General features: G+C 39.1%; 2 protein-coding genes across 3 annotated transcripts; both read left to right on the top strand.

Moving 5' to 3' along the window:
* The first annotated feature begins 987 nt into the window (after positions 1-987).
* Positions 988-16,471, top strand: LOC110042242 (TNF receptor-associated factor 3-like). 2 transcript variants are annotated; one of them, XM_089297610.1, is made up of 9 exons: positions 988-1,198; positions 1,386-1,446; positions 8,750-8,854; positions 9,695-9,853; positions 10,776-10,856; positions 11,339-11,416; positions 12,106-12,524; positions 13,346-13,410; positions 15,278-16,471. In XM_089297610.1, the coding sequence occupies exons 1-9, from the start codon at positions 1,029-1,031 to the stop codon at positions 15,319-15,321; spliced, it is 1,182 nt and encodes a 393-aa protein (XP_089153736.1). In that variant the 5' UTR covers positions 988-1,028; the 3' UTR covers positions 15,322-16,471. The 2 variants fall into 2 exon arrangements, with proteins under 2 accessions (XP_089153736.1, XP_089153737.1); XM_089297611.1 differs by lacking the exon at positions 13,346-13,410 and having other exon boundaries at positions 989-1,198.
* LOC149106154 (uncharacterized) lies at positions 4,501-7,067 on the top strand. Its single transcript, XM_089298291.1, has one exon. The coding sequence runs from the start codon at positions 4,501-4,503 to the stop codon at positions 6,217-6,219; it is 1,719 nt and encodes a 572-aa protein (XP_089154417.1). The 3' UTR covers positions 6,220-7,067.
* Positions 16,472-18,109: the final 1,638 nt, after the last annotated feature.

Consider the following 18,109-nt stretch of genomic DNA (forward strand, 5'->3'; position numbering starts at 1 on the left):
CTCCAGGCCAGACCTGCCCCGTATGGCTTCTTGCCATGCGGAGCCCCGTGCCATCGATGGAGGAGCCCCGTACAGATTATTTGCCTCAGCCTTCGGCTACGGCTTCGGCAAATAATTGATCTGCTAGCCCCTGACAAATCAAGATACTTTACTCAGCCTCGTCCAATAATTGTTACTTATTCCGATTTCGGTTTAGAAAAACTCAGAAAACCAGTAAATCGACTCTCCAACTTTATAGGGGTTAACTCGAGAGAAAAAGCCAGATGCACTTTATTATCCCTAAAATAAAATAGCTTGCTGGGTCACGGAGAAGAAGAGAAAGAAAACAACAAATCTTTTCCACATCAAAAGATATCTATTTTAATACTCAAATGTTATGCAAAATTACTTTAACTTTCAGAACCAGTTACCAATGCAACACAGAAACAAATATGGAACCTGGCACTTACACCAATACAAATATTGTGCGTACCGAATACAGAAAGTTGACAAAACGAGTTTAAAATAATTGAAAATGAACTGTAATTGTACAATTTCCTTTGAGCACAGAAATAATCAATTTTTGAGTTTCGCGCTTAAGATCAAGCCAGTCTGATGTCATCTTGGCATGTCATATTTTAATAGCTTTGATCTTAGTCAGTTGTTTAGAATAGTTCGACCGTCATAAGCATAAATAAAACCTATTTCAAATCCATCTTCGAATTCTTCCTCGTCGCTAGTTCAACTTTCCGAAGAATCTGAGACGTGTAGATGTGATACATTGTCTGCCACTTTCATCTTGTACAAAGCCAAATAAAAGAATATATTTTGTGAACGTGCGTGTCGGCTAACTACTGGGATCACGCGAGGTTGGCTTATTGATCTGCGATTGGTTGACTTCCAGAACAAAAATATTATACGATACGTACCAAAACGAAAACCAATCATATCGATGAAACCTAGGTAGCCCAACCTCTTAAAACAACAAACACATCTTTAATAAGCACTCTTTCTTTCTACTTCCGCAATTACCTCTATTAGCACAGACTATGGAGGAAGAATTCGACGGTGAACCCAGAATCGGTGGCCATGATGTTGTGTTTGTAGATAAGTTGTCTCCAGGCCAAATCTGCCCCGTGTGTCTTCTTGCCATGCGGAGCCCCGTACAGACTGTGTGTGGTCATCGATTCTGCGAAAGCTGCTTGTTAGAAACATTCAGGTACTCTATGTTTAATATTTTTTGTTTGTGTAAGCTGCACATCTCGGCAACAACAAACGATCGATACCAAACTGTTCCCATGCCAATGAGCACTGTAGTCGAGGTCTCAATGTCTACAGTATATAGAATACATGTCTGATGCTACCCGTATCAGCCGCCAGCTAATATTTGATTCACATTCCTTCAGGGGAGATCATGATTCTGCAATTTGTCCAGAAGATAGGAATCCTTTTACTGAGGATGGATTGGTGAGTTTACTGAAAACCGCAAATTTCTATCATATATTGTAATCATCAATATTCCAAACAGCCCTCGGCTATCATTGTTCTGTCCAATTTTCAAAATTTGTTTGCTTGTTTCAGTGTCCTCAATTAGTAAAGAAGTGCTAAATTTTTGAAGGTGATTTATTTTTTTTACTTACCAGACACTTTTTTGCGAGAAAATGCAAGCCGGAAGCAATAAAATTGCGCTTTTGTGCCACGGGTAGAAAGAAAGTAACATATGAAAGAAAGAAACATATGACAAAAACAGAAATTCGTGTTGAGGAAACAGGAAACCCTAAGGAAAAGCAGCAGATTGAGTTACAACAAGTTCTTGTTTGGGTCACATGCACGAGTGCATGACCAGGCTCAACATTACAGGAAGGGCTTAGATTCCATGCAAGACTCATGTGGTTTCAATATCCTTTCTAGGGTTTCTATGATCAGAGGGGAAATTGCCGGGTTATTTACAACAAATTAAACTTCCTTCCTTTTCTGTTCAGCATTTGAGCTCATTTTCCGCATGTTCGGCATTCCGGCCTTGCATGGCGTAACCTTGGTTTCCCAAATGTACCCCGACGACCACAATATGACAGGAGTGTTTAGATGTAAGCATATAATTGATTTATATATATATATATATATATATATATATATATATATATATATATATATATATATATATATATATGTCTGGATTTATGAAAACCGTGCTAATTTCAACACAACCACCCTGACACTTTTCCAAGAAAATACACAGGCTTTTTCACTCGATCAACCACAGGCACTCTGTCAACACACAGCCTACTCACCCACCTTGCTTGTGTCTGGCTGGCTGGCTGCCAGCCCCTAAGACTGCAGGGCATTGCCGGCCAAGGCTGTCCTGCAAAGAAAATGAGCAGTTTTAACTGAGGAATGTGCCTCTCTCTGTGACCCACCCCACCCCCCTGGGGTTAGCTCCTGGCAGCCCCGCTTGGTATCAGCGGGTAGCCAGGTCCCAGGGCTATCTTCCCCCACCCTCCTTGACGGAAGCCCCCCTGGCTTTTCAAGCACCGCAAAGGCCTCCCTGCCGGCTATCGCCGGCAGGCAGGCGCGAAAGTTTTGCCCCAAATTTGACACGGTTTTCATAAATTCAGACATATATATATAGGCAGAATAATATGGTTTTCCAAACGGTGACTTCCAGTAGAAGGATCAAAAGATACCGTGCTTCAATGTGAATTTTAGTTAAGTGTAAGATGAGGCGTCATGAAGCAAACTTCTAACTGTTCCGGCTTTTAATGTGACGTTTCGGCCTTCGGCCTTCTTCAGATTGGAACAATATTTACAAGTTAAAAAATAAAACGTTAAAAATCCTAGTAAGTTTACAGATTTGCATGTATATATATAAGATCAGAAAAATGTAAATATAATTACGTAATGCTATACAACCTGAAATAATAGATTACATAACAAGCTAATGTCAACTTACAAGAACGCGCCGGGTGATAAGATTACAACAATGTATCTGCGAGCGCCTTAATTACTAAGTGTATAATAGTCAGTCTAATTCTGTATTGTAACAAGCTAATGGCAACTTACAGGAACGCGCAAGTGATGAGATTACAACAATGTATCTGCGAGCGCCTTAATTACTAAGTGTATAATAGTCAGTCTAATTCTGTATTGTAACAAGCTAATGGCAACTTACAGGAACGCGCAAGTGATGAGATTACAACAATGTATCTGCGAGCGCCTTAATTACTAAGTGTATAATAGTCAGTCTAATTCTGTATTGTAACAAGTTAATGGCAACTTACAGGAACGCGCAAGTGATGAGATTACAACAATGTATCTGCGAGCGCCTTAATTACTAAGTGTATAATAGTCAGTCTAATTCTGTATTGTAACAAGTTAATGGCAACTTACAGGAACGCGCAAGTGATGAGATTACAACAATGTATCTGCGAGCGCCTTAATTACTAAGTGTATAATAGTCAGTCTAATTCTGTATTGTAACAAGTTAATGGCAACTTACAGGAACGCGCAAGTGATGAGATTACAACAATGTATCTGCGAGCGCCTTAATTACTAAGTGTATAAGTGTATAATAGTCAGTCTAATTATGTATTGTAACGGACGCGATTTTTGGATCTAAATTCCCGTCTTTTATTAAGACCACGAGGGCTGAGTGTAAATAGCTGGGAGGTCCAATAGGCCTCTCTGGTCAATAACAACTTATCAATATACGCAGCAACCCCCTGGCTAGTAATTTGTTCGATGACGATAAAATTAATTTCGGAAATTTCGTGGCTAGTACAATTAAAATGGACTGCAAGCTCACACGTCTTTTTGTTGGTGAGCATGGATGATTTGTGATTGCGAAAACGTACTTTAAATTCTGTTGTGGTGGAACCTACATACTGCAATTTGCATTTATTGCACGAGGCCAAGTAAACAACGTTTTTGGAAGAGCAAGACAATTTTTGCTTTATCTTGTAGACTCGGCCTGTGGAAAAGCTTTTAAATTTGGAATCTTGAATTAAAAAATTTTTGCAAAGATCACAACGAGTACAACATTTGAAGCACCCTCCCATTTCGTTCTCTGCCTGGTTTGCCCCGTTGTCGCCATGAAATTTAGATGGTGCTAAAATATCTTTGAGATTTTTGGTACGGCGATATGCTGGAAAAATCGATTTAGATGGAAAAATTTCAAGTAATTCGGGCGACGATCTCAGAAGATGAGCATGTTTCTTGATAACTCTCTGAATATCAGGCAGGATAGGATTGTAGTCAAGAACTAACGGGAAAACTCTCTTGACAGGCTTGGCTTTTTTCTTAAGCAATTCTGATCTCTCAATACTAAGCGCTTTGTCGAATTGTTTGTCTACTAAAGCTGCATTATAGCCCTGGGACTTAAGATACCCTTTGTATTCAGCGCACCTCTTGTTAAGAAAATCGTCAGAGGAACAATTACGTCTAATTCGTGTGGCAATCTCTTGACTAATTTGGCCTTTACCTAACCAATCTCGACCCCAATTTTTGATCTTTTCAAAATGCTCCATGGTAGGGAGCCAAATTAGTCAAGAGATTGCCACATGGGTTGCCAATTTGGAACCAAAACCGGGAGTGGCTTTTGGCAATGTAAAATCGCATAAGGAAGGCAACCCTCTCCGCCTAATTACATCTTGTTGCGGAACGGCAATCGAAAGACTTTCGGCCTTTACTGAATTTTATCTAAAGCCCCTAGCTCAAAATTTACCTTCATTTGTTAAAGATACTACAGATTTCATTAACAAGATCGAAATTCTCAATTCCGAGAAAGGCCCCTTACCACCTGGGTGCTTGCTGGTGTCTTGGGATGTAGTCGCTATGTTTCCCAACATTGACAATAATTTAGGAATTTCAGCTGTTAGAAAAGCTCTTGATTCTAGATCTGATAAGTTTCCATCAACCGATTGCATTGTAGAGGCTATTGAAATTTGTCTCCAGACCAACAATTGTCAATTTTCTGGAAAAAATTTTGTGCAAAAACACGGTACAGCCATGGGGCCCAAAAACGCTTGTAGTTATGCCGACTTGGCAATGGGTTTGATTGATGAGAAAGCTAAATCTGAAGGTGCCGTGAAACCCATGTTATGGTGGCGCTATAGAGATGATGTTTTCGATATTTGGCCACATGGTTTACCTAAATTGTTAGAGTTTACTGAATACATCAATTCTCTTTATCCCACCATCAAGTTTGAGCTGGTTTATTCGGAGCATACCCTCAATGTCTTGGATCTCACTTTGCACCTCCAGGAAGGTTTTATTAAGACAGATATTTATGCTAAACCTACAGATAGTCACCTTTATTTACCTTTTTCAAGTTCTCATCCGGCACATTGTAAAAGGGCTATTCCCTATGGGGTTGCTCTACGAATTAGACGTAATTGTTCCTCTGACGATTTTCTTAACAAGAGGTGCGCTGAATACAAAGGGTATCTTAAGTCCCAGGGCTATAATGCAGCTTTAGTAGACAAACAATTCGACAAAGCGCTTAGTATTGAGAGATCAGAATTGCTTAAGAAAAAAGCCAAGCCTGTCAAGAGAGTTTTCCCGTTAGTTCTTGACTACAATCCTATCCTGCCTGATATTCAGAGAGTTATCAAGAAACATGCTCATCTTCTGAGATCGTCGCCCGAATTACTTGAAATTTTTCCATCTAAATCGATTTTTCTAGCATATCGCCGTACCAAAAATCTCAAAGATATTTTAGCACCATCTAAATTTCATGGCGACAACGGGGCAAACCAGGCAGAGAACGAAATGGGAGGGTGCTTCAAATGTTGTACTCGTTGTGATCTTTGCAAAAATTTTTTAATTCAAGATTCCAAATTTAAAAGCTTTTCCACAGGCCGAGTCTACAAGATAAAGCAAAAATTGTCTTGCTCTTCCAAAAACGTTGTTTACTTGGCCTCGTGCAATAAATGCAAATTGCAGTATGTAGGTTCCACCACAACAGAATTTAAAGTACGTTTTCGCAATCACAAATCATCCATGCTCACCAACAAAAAGACGTGTGAGCTTGCAGTCCATTTTAATTGTACTAGCCACGAAATTTCCGAAATTAATTTTATCGTCATCGAACAAATTACTAGCCAGGGGGTTGCTGCGTATATTGATAAGTTGTTATTGACCAGAGAGGCCTATTGGACCTCCCAGCTATTTACACTCAGCCCTCGTGGTCTTAATAAAAGACGGGAATTTAGATCCAAAAATCGCGTCCGTTACAATACATAATTAGACTGACTATTATACACTTATACACTTAGTAATTAAGGCGCTCGCAGATACATTGTTGTAATCTCATCACTTGCGCGTTCCTGTAAGTTGCCATTAACTTGTTACAATACAGAATTAGACTGACTATTATACACTTAGTAATTAAGGCGCTCGCAGATACATTGTTGTAATCTCATCACTTGCGCGTTCCTGTAAGTTGCCATTAACTTGTTACAATACAGAATTAGACTGACTATTATACACTTAGTAATTAAGGCGCTCGCAGATACATTGTTGTAATCTCATCACTTGCGCGTTCCTGTAAGTTGCCATTAACTTGTTACAATACAGAATTAGACTGACTATTATACACTTAGTAATTAAGGCGCTCGCAGATACATTGTTGTAATCTCATCACTTGCGCGTTCCTGTAAGTTGCCATTAGCTTGTTACAATACAGAATTAGACTGACTATTATACACTTAGTAATTAAGGCGCTCGCAGATACATTGTTGTAATCTCATCACTTGCGCGTTCCTGTAAGTTGCCATTAGCTTGTTACAATACAGAATTAGACTGACTATTATACACTTAGTAATTAAGGCGCTCGCAGATACATTGTTGTAATCTTATCACCCGGCGCGTTCTTGTAAGTTGACATTAGCTTGTTATGTAATCTATTATTTCAGGTTGTATAGCATTACGTAATTATATTTACATTTTTCTGATCTTATATATATACATGCAAATCTGTAAACTTACTAGGATTTTTAACGTTTTATTTTTTAACTTGTAAATATTGTTCCAATCTGAAGAAGGCCGAAGGCCGAAACGTCACATTAAAAGCCGGAACAGTTAGAAGTTTGCTTCATGACGCCTCATCTTACACTTAACTATATATATATATATATTTTTTAGATATAACATATAACTTTTTTTTAGATTTCTTAGATTTTTTACTGTATATATATATTTTTTTCGCTCGAAGTTGTCCGTCCTCGTTTTCCACAATTGCCTATATATATATATATATATATATATATAGATAGATAGATAGATAGATAGATAGATAGATAGATAGGTAGGTACATAGGTAGCTAGGTAGCTAGGTAGGTGGGTAGGTGGGTAGGTAGGTAGGTAGGTAGGTAGGTAGATAGATAGATATATATATAATATATATATATATATATATAAGTTATTGGCTCTTCATTAGGCTCTATTTCCGCTGATACGCCGATCTCTCTGGTCCGGTCTCTGGGAGCAAAGCTTACTTTCACGAACACCGGCTGGTAATCGTGTTACATAGTGTTACATGTATTCTTCGCCTTCGAACAAAAAAGTACAAACAAACAGAACTTTCTTTATCGCGAGAGAACGAGAGTGAGCCCGAGGACTAATCTTGATAGCGGTCAGCGGCAGGTACTTGCCGCTGTGTTTGTCGCACGCGACAAGCAAGCTAAGCGTTTGCAACAAGAATTGTTTCGTATGAATCAAACGATGTGGTATGACATGTACACAAGTTCGGTCGAATTTTGCAGTACGCTAAATCACATTCGACAGGTTGAAAAGCATCATGGATGAAAGTTACATGTGTTTTACTGTATGGCGATAAATGATAATTATCCTAATGTGACAACATGACAACAACCTCTAACACATTAACTGAAGTGACTTTGCTTTCCGTAATGAAAATTCCGTTTATTATAATAAACTGATGAGGAGCCAAACAATTCTCTTTGAACATTTTCTCATACAAACCAGGCTTTCTACTTTGAATTTAAAACTGAATTCATCTGTCAAAAAGAGGTAGAAAAGAAATGCTAGTTTTCGCTCAATAGTTTCCTAATATACATACATAATTAAATAAAAGAAACGGAAAAAAAGAAAGGGAAAAAATTGGGTCTGAATAAAAATCGTCCCCTGGATTTCTTGACTGCGAAGCTATAATGATATCCACTACGCCACATCAACACTATTCTGTTCACAGACCCTAAATATTGTCTTGACTTCTTTGAGACTCGCTCGCTACGGAGATGAGATAAAGAGACGGTTGAGAATGCTAACGCGAATGAAAATGGAAACCAAAAAGGGCTAAGCCACTTCGGATTCCGTAATATTCTGTTATTTATTTAATGTTCGTTTTGTCATGTTGGGTGGACTTTTCAAAATCCATTATCAGTTTGTACAGCTTTGGAACTGTATACGAGAAAAAACGATCTCTTTATTATTTGAATCTCATTAACTACTCGTGTAACACACATTGCTTAAGATCGATATGTAATCAGTTGCGAGGAGTATTAAATTAGAGTTACATCTACACAAAGTCATTGATATCAACGAGTAATAGATGACCAATAAATAGCGTGCTGACCGATCTCCTATGGCACAAAGGGTGGTCAGAATTGCAAACAAGAAAAGTAAGAGTGAATTTCTTAAAAACTACGGCAGTAGTAAATGATAGTAACTGACAATTTTCTCTTTTTGATGACTCTTCAATATAAACATTCAATGGACCATGCAATGTTTTCTATTTATCTGTTTGATAAAGGTCTTTCGTGATGTTGCCTGGGAGCGGGAGATACTTTCTCTTCGCGTCAAATGCGAGAAGAGTGACAGAGGATGTGACTGGACTGGACCGCTACGGTACTACGAGGTACAGTATGGCTTGTTACTTGTAATTTGCCTCACATCACATTAAGGTTTTGTTTATTTTTAGGTGTAATGCCGATCTGATTTTCGAGCAATGTCTTTAAGCTTTTTGTTGTGAGGACTAGGTTAGACAATAAACATTAGCCACTCCAAATCACAACGGATGAACAACAATTAGTTCGTCTTCTGTGATCGTCCGCGTGAGGGTAATTCTGAAAAGAACTGTTGTGTTAGTCAGCCGATGATGATATAAGTCTGGTCCGTTAAAAGACCAGACTTATAACATCGACTGACTAACACTATTTAGTTGACTCTGAAGAAGACATCCGCTTGAAGAAGACTTCTGTTGTTGGTGACGTCAATCACAACAACAGTTCTTTTCAGAACTGCCCTGACCCGGACGATCACACATACGTACATAATCTTTATTTCAACACGGTTAAAAATTCGTCAGGTAAAACTACAAATATATTCAATTCCTAATATCTAATGTAATAAAATAATTAGCTGCTTTCCACGAATGCCGTGCTTTGTACATCTCCTTTGAGTAGGCGTTTAAACTGCCTCAGAGACTCTGCCTCCTTAAGTCACAAGGAAGACTATTGTTCCAAAGAATGGCGCCACAAGACGAACTATACTGATACTCCTGGGTTCAAACCATTTACTACACAATTAGTTTCAGGCTAAGAATTAACCTCCAGATTTCTCTGCCAGATTATAATAAATGAAACTATTAGAAAGGCATTTTTGATTGTCTTTAAGACAACCGTCACGGATTTGGAAAACAGGCAGCTTTTGAAGTTGTGATCTTAAGACAAGAAAGTGCTCTTTTCGTCTTTCACAGGAACACTTTGTTTTCTGCAAATATGGAGACGTAACATGTGATGACTGTAAAGAAGAGATGCAAAGAAGACTCCTCCACAAACACACCACATCAGAATGTCCATACAGGACGGTGCAATGTGAACATTGTGAAGAGGAGTTCGCCCTCTGCCACACAAGGGTGAGGTTGCTTAAATATCAAGGCAAATCTTGCACTGATCCGGATTGGTCGCTTTGCCCAGGCATACGTGAATAAACAGAATTTAGTGATTTAAACATTCTCATCCCCAGAGCCCACGATCCCTGCCGCAGGCCAGAAGGATCGTGGGCTCTGGGGACGAGAATGTGATTTAAGGTGGCTGGAAACAGTTTCCAGCACTTTTCCAACGGCTATACTTTGGAGGATTAATACTACCACTGTTCATCAAGTAATGCTGCAATATTGGTATCAAATGATAACCAATATTGCAGCATTATTTGATGGACAGTGGTAGTATTGATCTGTCATAGACTATAGCTGTTGGAAAAGTGCTGAAAACTGTTCCCAGCCACCTTAACGCTAGTCTCCTTCGCAGCCGTTTTCTGGGATGTCACTTTATGGGGAGTGTTGCGTGACATTCCAAAAAACGGCTGCGAAGGAGACTACCTTAACGCCCAAAAATAACACAAGAATTGAAGTTTACAGTGATTGGCCTGTAGATGTTTTAATGCGTACCGTACTAGCTCTAACAAAAAAAAAAAAAAAACAGAAATGCAAGCATTTGTTGATGTTAGGTGATGCCGTTTCCACGGTCAGCATTGGGGCATTATGATTGAGACTGAGATAGCAGCAGACAGATCAGTGATCTCTGTGGTCGTGACCAACTTGAAGCCACCAAAGCTATTCTAAACCTACTGTCATTTCAATTTTGGGAAACCTTTGAGAAAATTTGCCCAGAACTACGTCACATTCACGTTTAGTTATATAGTAACGCAAAGGGCTTTTGTGACAAATCATAAATGCTCTAGAAATTGAAATTTAGTAGAAAAAGTCTTTTTCTTTTTTTAGCCTTTTTGTAGTTGACTTATTGCTTCCCATATTAAGTGTTCACACATCTTTGCAGTGTCACGAAGATATTGAATGCCCACGTTTTCCTGTGAATTGCCCTCAAGAATGTGGCGAAGAGGAGATTCCCCGAGAAGAGGTAAATATTTAGTGATATATGATCAATTAATAATCCAAATGGAGAGCAATATTCTATTTTAACTGTAAGCATTCTCTATTTTGATTCAATCGTAATAAAAATGTCACAGCGGCTTTTTCTGATTATTAAAAACTAGATCACCGCAATTCGAGAGTTTTCATTGGCTTAGCCATCATGGGTTATGAGCCATTATACCATGCTCTACAAATATTATAAGCGTATACGTGACTTTTGGGGGCTTTTTTATTTTTATTTTAGTCTAGTTTTCTAGATTCGGGGGCGTTTACTCCACTCGCGCTTGTTGGATATGAGGTGATCATAGCCAACTCGGCGCTATGCGCCTCGTTGACTATCAACCATCTCATTTCCAACAAGCGCGAGTGGAATAATTGTTAAATATACGACAGCGAAGTAGCAATAATTCCAGTACCTCCTGTAAGCACGTCAGAACCAGCAAATCGAACATGCGTGTTGTTTTTTAGGTGAAGTCCCATGTGAGGGACGACTGTGTAATCACCATAGTGCACTGTCCCTATGAGGAAGCTGGATGTACGTTCCAGGTAAGTTCAGCAATGGTAGAGCGGTTTCGTATAGTGTGATCGTCCGGTTGAGGGTAGTTCTGAAAAGAACTGTTGTTGGTGACTGACGTTTCGACAACCTGAGCGGAAGTCATCTTCAGACTTCTTCCTGACTTCCGCTCAGGTTGTCGAAACGTCAGTCACCAACAACAGCTCTTTTCAGAACTACCCTCACCCCGACGATCACACTATACGAACTACGGATACTCCTGGGTTCAAACCATTCACTATGATAGAGCCGTTTGGTAATCACTTTGTCTTTGAAATATCCAATCTGACCTGTACAGTTAGAAAGGGCTAATAAAAGATATAAACCAAAGAGAATACTTCTATTTGATGATATATATCTGGCATCCTAGAAACGTCTTCTAAAGGTCATCCTCTCTTTAATGTGCCTAAAACCGGAGTAAGCACTGCTAAAAAGATCTACGTAGTTAAACGTTTCCATGACTTCAGCGAGTTAGGTGTTGAGAATCACATTAACTGGCCAACATTTCGATTGAAGAAGGCCCCAGCATTGAAGTTATTGAAAAAAATCTTTTCAATCTAAGCAGCGTTAGTTTTTCAAAGTACTCATATACAGTTTTCCTAAGGTAGACGTTACCGCGTTTTGTAAAAACACCTGATTTCACATCGCAGTTAGCTCAATAGATTCAATAAAACCTTCATAGGACAAAAGGAGAAACTTAAAAGCTCACCTTGAGGCCTCGATGGAGGAACACCTAAGCAAAACATGGTCTAAACTCTTAAAGACAACAGAGCGATTGAACAGGTTGGAAGAAGTGGAACTTGATAAAGAGTACATGCAAAGATTATTGCACAGAAATTACGGAGAAATAAGCGAGCTGAGGCTTGAAGTGGAAAACAAGGGACTGCGGAATGACATCAAGGAACTGCGGGATGACATGGTGGTACTGCGACAACTATATATGAAGAGCAAGGACGAGATCGACGCACTAAGACGGCTTGTACAAACCATGGAAAGCAAGGTTGAGGCTAAAGAGGAAAAACACCCTAAAAGACCGCCAAAACTAAAGAGTAAAAACTGCACGGAAAAAAAGATGGATGATTCAAAGAGCCCTGCATACAAGTATGTGCACGATAATTTTTCCAACTGATAAGCATGTTTTCCCCGACCCAAGAAGCAAACTCTTTGATTGTCATTTGGTTACTGTGGTTTCGTGATGATAATGATCTCATAATAAATGTTAGAATAGGCTGCGTTCTTGCAAACTGTAGCCGACAAATTAGTCAAATTAGTACCCAACTTCAAGTCAGTAAACGACATCAAAACACGCGCAAAACGAGCACAAATAAAAAAACCGTTTAACAGGAGATTAATACAGCTGTCCAAGTCTCAGAAGAAATAATATTTGAAGAAAAATTGAGCTGTATGTTTTAATCAATCCTGCCTGAAAAATCTTAGAAAATTGGTTTTTGAAACTTCTTCAAGTCATGTGTCAATGTGGCCTCGTTGCTCATTGCTCATTGCTCATTTTTTGGGTTTATGACGTCTAAAACGAGCGACCGACCCCAGTGGATTGCGGGTCCCACATGCTCCGGCGACATATAGGGATTACTGACCAAGCGTGAGATCAAGATGGTTGAGTATTGGCCATTTTTTGCATCATGGTTTATGGACCATGAAGAAGGCTAATATCCGGCCATCCTGACCGAATAAGCTTGGTAAATATGGAATTAATTTCTTTGCCTTCTTCGCCTTAAAAACGATGTGGACTCTGGGAAAGTCAGTAAATTTACAATCCCCTTCTGTTGCTCAGTAGTCTCCTTCAGAGTTCCAGTCGCAGACACTAGGTGATTAGTCTGTTGCCAGCCAACTTTAGTTCTATTTTGAACACTGTTGTGAATTAATTTTTGGAAATAAATGTTTTATCTCATGTTGTTTTACAGAGTTTTGGCGGCCGCTGTCGGATTACGAACGGGTGCAGAAAAAATTTTGAGAAAACATTTAAATAGTAGGTTGTCGATTCTTGTCTATTACCAGGAGCCATAATCGGGGACGGAGACCGTAAGTCTTGGGATCCGCGCGCACCTATGATATGGGACAATTTTTCTGTTTTTAGAACAAATTGCGCCATCCTGATGTCATATATCCGCGCGGATCCGCGTACATGTCGGGGCTCTCGCGTGGATGTTGTCACGTTGCGTGATCAAATGGTGAGAGTTGAGAGACCTTCAGAGATTATCTTGCGTATTTTTCACAGCGATGGCAGGGAATAAGGCAGGGAATACGAACCAGGGCGCTTATATGTAGTTTTATGCTCTGAGCTAACGGAAAAGGTGGGTTTTTCAGGGTCGAAAACAAGACTTCAATCTCGCGCTAAAAATGAATAATAAGATCTGGTCGCGCTAGTTGTAAGCTTACACGTATATTTTTGCGTTTGTTCTGACTTAAGAATATAGCAAGAAAACTCTCTACTCTGGTATCGAGTTAATTTGTGAGTTTCTCAGACAACGGTTAATCATAACCAAAACCTGTTTTGATGGTTTCTTATTGTTTCTGCTTGTTTGGTGAGTTTGCAAAAGTTTTTGAAAGGAAAGTCTGACGCGTACAATTAGCTCATTTGCATAGTGAAGCTCGTGCACTTTCAAGTCCGAGTCGGTGTTTTCAATTATCAACAAATCTTGACAAAGATTTCTTTCGTTATCTTTTGTGCTGAGATGCTGCAACAAAATTCACGAACGCAAGAAATGCTACTAACATCATGTGTGTTTCTTTAACATAAGCATAGTGAAGTTTTACACTGCGGAAATGAAAATAAACAAGGAGTTTTGATCATAACTCGATCAACAAAATCGAAATCGTTTTTCGAAGTTGATTAAAGAAAGGGTCAACGTAACTTTGCTGATTATTTCTGCTTTATTCACATATTTTCAGCTTAGTTTTTAATATGTTCTCAAACATTTATCAATCTTAAACATATTTAAAAACTATAGAGTTATTGTTTGAGTTCGATGTACGTTTTCACACGAAAGTGCGGCGCAAGTACAATTTGTCATGTTTACTGACTGTACAAGAGAAGCATCGGCGGGCGCTCTCATTCATCGACAACAGAGAATTTACTGGATTTTTACACGAATAAAACTGAGCAGTATCTACGGACATAAAGTTATTGGGCCTTGATGAAACAGCAAGCGTTGCTTACAATTCAGGCGAAACTCAAACTGACCAAACTAGCAATTATTTTGTTTTACTTTTCAGTCGCGATAGACTGGCAAATTGCTCGCAAGCGTGTGGCAAGAGGAGCTAGGAAACTATGAAGTCCTAAAGCTCTGCTATATCTAAATATATCCAGCTGGTTTTTTGCTGTGTAATGGAAAAGCTGTTAATCTTCAATATATGTGAAATTTAAAGTGGAGTAATGTACAGCTCATGTAAAAGAAGCATCCGTCGGAACTCAACTTGGTCAGCGATATATATAAGCTTGAAGCGGAACATACCTAAATTCGACACTGTCTTACTTCACTCAAACTGGAGCAGCTTACGACGAAAATACTTAAGAAAAATTCCAACAGACGTAAACGCATTGAGTTGTGGGCCAAAAACATGAAAAATTTCGGGAATTTCGGACGCCATTTCCCCCGCGCGACATCCGCAAAAATCCTCGCAGCATGTACGCGCGTGTGCCTTAGGCGATGGCGCAATTTGTTCTGAAAATAGAATTATTGTCCCATATCATGGGGACAACCCCAATACTAGAAATGGCGCGCGCTTACGGTCTCCGTCCCCGATTATGGCTCCTGCTATTACCCAATTATTTATCACAGGAGTGCACATGGATTGAAAAGTCTTAAGCCTGTTTCTCTTTGGTTTATCAACAGGAAATATTTTGGCCGACTGGGACTCTGACGACGAGTCAGAATGATCAGAAATGGTAGAAGAGTCAGCAGAAGAGTACTCATCTTAATAAGATCAACTTATTCAATGCTTCGATGATTATCAAAGGCGTTCGAGACGATACTCAAGAATGGCCAAAGATGAAGAGATGAAGAGACAAGTACCACAAGGCAGTGTCCTTGGACTGATGCTTTTTAAAAATATGTTCATATATGATTTATATTTACAAATAAAAACCGTAGAATTAAATACAAATGCAGACGATGGGCAATTCTATACATACTATTATACTGACAAGGTGGTTCTAGGGGAACGACTTTTGGGTTATAAAAGCGTTCTGTAGGTATGTGAAAGGGATTCTATTTTTTTATGGAACAACTGAACAGAAAAAAGAGAATACACAACAACAAAATCAAAAACCTAGTTTTGATAATCTAAGTAGCTTTTGTATGATAGAATGTATCGAGAATAAGATTCTTATAAGTTAACAAAAATTTCGAAACATTTCGTTTGGGATCAGGCATATACCCAAGACTGTTGGCAACATTTTCCACTTCCAAAATTTTTCTGACGTTCAGGGTGGTTCAACAATAAAGTTAATTCTGTCCTGGATTTCTGTCCCATGAAGCGGCCAGGAGTATTGCTACCACCAAATTCACCAGCATTTTACTCGGATTCCCTCTTGCAAATCACAAACAATTCCTAGAACTAAACGTCAATGATTGCGCACAGGTGTCGAAAGGCAGATAATCCTAACGCATTATCGCTTATTTACATTGGTAAAAATTACCACATTTTATAATGCGACAAATACATTGTAGATATATATCAGTTAAATTGTACACAGAAGGCTATTTTCCTCGTTAGTTACACTTGCTGGAGTATGGGCCAACTACCCGTTCACATTACATTTCCCTGGGAGACAATTCTCGCGTGGGCTCTACTAATGCTCTACTTTTCTTGGAACAGAAGAAAAAACCAGCGGTTACCTTTTAAATGTTGCCTTAAAACATATCTTTTTAAGTTAGCTTTTAGCCTTTAGCGCTTTAATTACTTTGTTATAGTTAATTTAGTTTATGTACATATTTAGTATATTTTAATATTGTAATGCGCTTTTGATCATTATATGTTAAAAAGTGCAATATAAATATATAAATTATTAAATTTTTATTATTATAGACTATTGAGTGGAAAATTAGTTGAAGGCCGAGGAATGCTGCGGGTTGGGACAGGAGTGTCAGAATCTCCCCCTTCCCGTTCCCTACTGCCTCGCCTCCTTTATCTCAGCGACTCTTTCCGTTTCTTGAATTTTCACCTTGTCCCCGGGACCCAGGTGTGGAACCCATGCCACTCGACATGTCATGTCGGATTGTCCTATGACGTAAAAACTTCGGAAACAGTATACAATCGAACCGGAAGTAAGCTTTTTTGGGGCCCGAGCATAAATTTGGCTTGGTCGTGGATAAAATTTAGTCTAAAGAGTCGAAGGACGCTAAGTGAAAGTCACAAACATTGGGTTCATAAAGGAAGGTAGCGTTTCTCGTTTCTCTCCGGCTTTTTTAAAAGACCCACTTCCCGCCCTTTTTCTCTGGCCTCTCACCTACCCCTCCAGTCATCTGTTCTCTCTTGGGCTACCGCAACCCTTTACAATGCTCCCAGAAGTCTTTCTTTTCTAACCAGAAACCGTCCATCCAATTCTGTTGTTTACTATTGGAATAGGCTCGATTTACTTAAAAATATTTGACATCTTTGTCACGCAAATTGTCTTAATCTGCCTGGTTAAAGATAGCGGCTTTTCCAACATCTAAAATGGCGGCTTCTTCGCAGTCCTCGTCGATCTCCTAAATTGTCGCCAAACTTTTAAAGAATACATTTCTCAGGTGAGAGAAATTTTTTCTCACAAGCTCACTGGGTGAGGGACTTCGGTATTTCAAGACAAAATAAGTTTAAAAGAAGGGCTTGTATGAGAGTTTAACGAACGAATTCTGCGGCTAGAAGCACGGGGAAAAGTACAGTAACAACGCCTTCCTTTGCTACCATTGTGTATTTATTTCGTTACCGTGGGGGTTTAAACTGTCTAAAGCGATTTCAGCGAGTTTCATCTCCAGTTTGTCTCTCTTTATATCTTACTACAATTTCCTTTACATGATATATAAACATTATCACTTCACTTTCTGAACATCTTGCAACACAGAAATAAATATGGAACCTGTTACTAACACGAATACAAATACTATTGGTATCGAATACAGAAAGCTGAAAAATATCGAACTTAAATTAAGGTCACTTAAAAATGAAAAAATCTCCTTTCGCGGCTCATAGCCACCGAAATGCGGTCAAGTGTCCCCACCAGTTTGACCGTCATAAGCATCAATAAAATCTATTGCAAACCCATCGTCGTGTTCTTCCTCGTCGCTTGTTGAATTTTCCGAAGAATTATAATCGATTGGATCTGTGACCACCACTTCCCTCTTGTGCAAAGTCAAGAGCGGAAATAAAAGAATAAAGTTAACGCGCGTGACAGCTTACTTTATCGAGATCACGCGAGGTGGGCTTATTAAACTGCTATTGGTTGAATTCCAAAGCAAGAACATTATATAATACGTAACATGCATGCAGAAACATATAACCTCGTTCGGCCGTAACCACTGACAGCTCCACAAAGAAAACCAATCATATTGATGGAACCTAAGTAGCTAAGCCTTAAACACATCAAACACTTTCACTTTCTACTTCCGCGCTGGTCTCTGAAAGCAACGACTATGGAGGAAGAATTCGAAGGTGAACCAAGAATTGGTGGCTATGATTTTGTGTTT

Source organism: Orbicella faveolata, unplaced genomic scaffold, assembly GCF_042242905.1.
Source record: "Orbicella faveolata isolate gen_17 unplaced genomic scaffold, um_ofav_v1 contig_3, whole genome shotgun sequence".
Classification (NCBI taxonomy): domain Eukaryota; kingdom Metazoa; phylum Cnidaria; class Anthozoa; order Scleractinia; family Merulinidae; genus Orbicella; species Orbicella faveolata.

What these genes read in the sequence shown, in the direction of transcription:
- LOC110042242 (XM_089297610.1), top strand. Translation starts at nt 1,029, where the DNA reads ATGGAGGAAGAATTCGACGGTGAACCCAGAATCGGTGGCCATGATGTT. An exon ending in GACCGCTACGGTACTACGAG is followed by an intron (nt 8,855 to 9,694) that starts GTACAGTATGGC and finishes CGTCTTTCACAG; the next exon opens with GAACACTTTGTTTTCTGCAA. An exon ending in TTTGAGAAAACATTTAAATA is followed by an intron (nt 13,411 to 15,277) that starts GTAGGTTGTCGA and finishes GTTTATCAACAG; the next exon opens with GAAATATTTTGGCCGACTGG.
- LOC149106154 (XM_089298291.1), top strand. Translation starts at nt 4,501, where the DNA reads ATGGTAGGGAGCCAAATTAGTCAAGAGATTGCCACATGGGTTGCCAAT.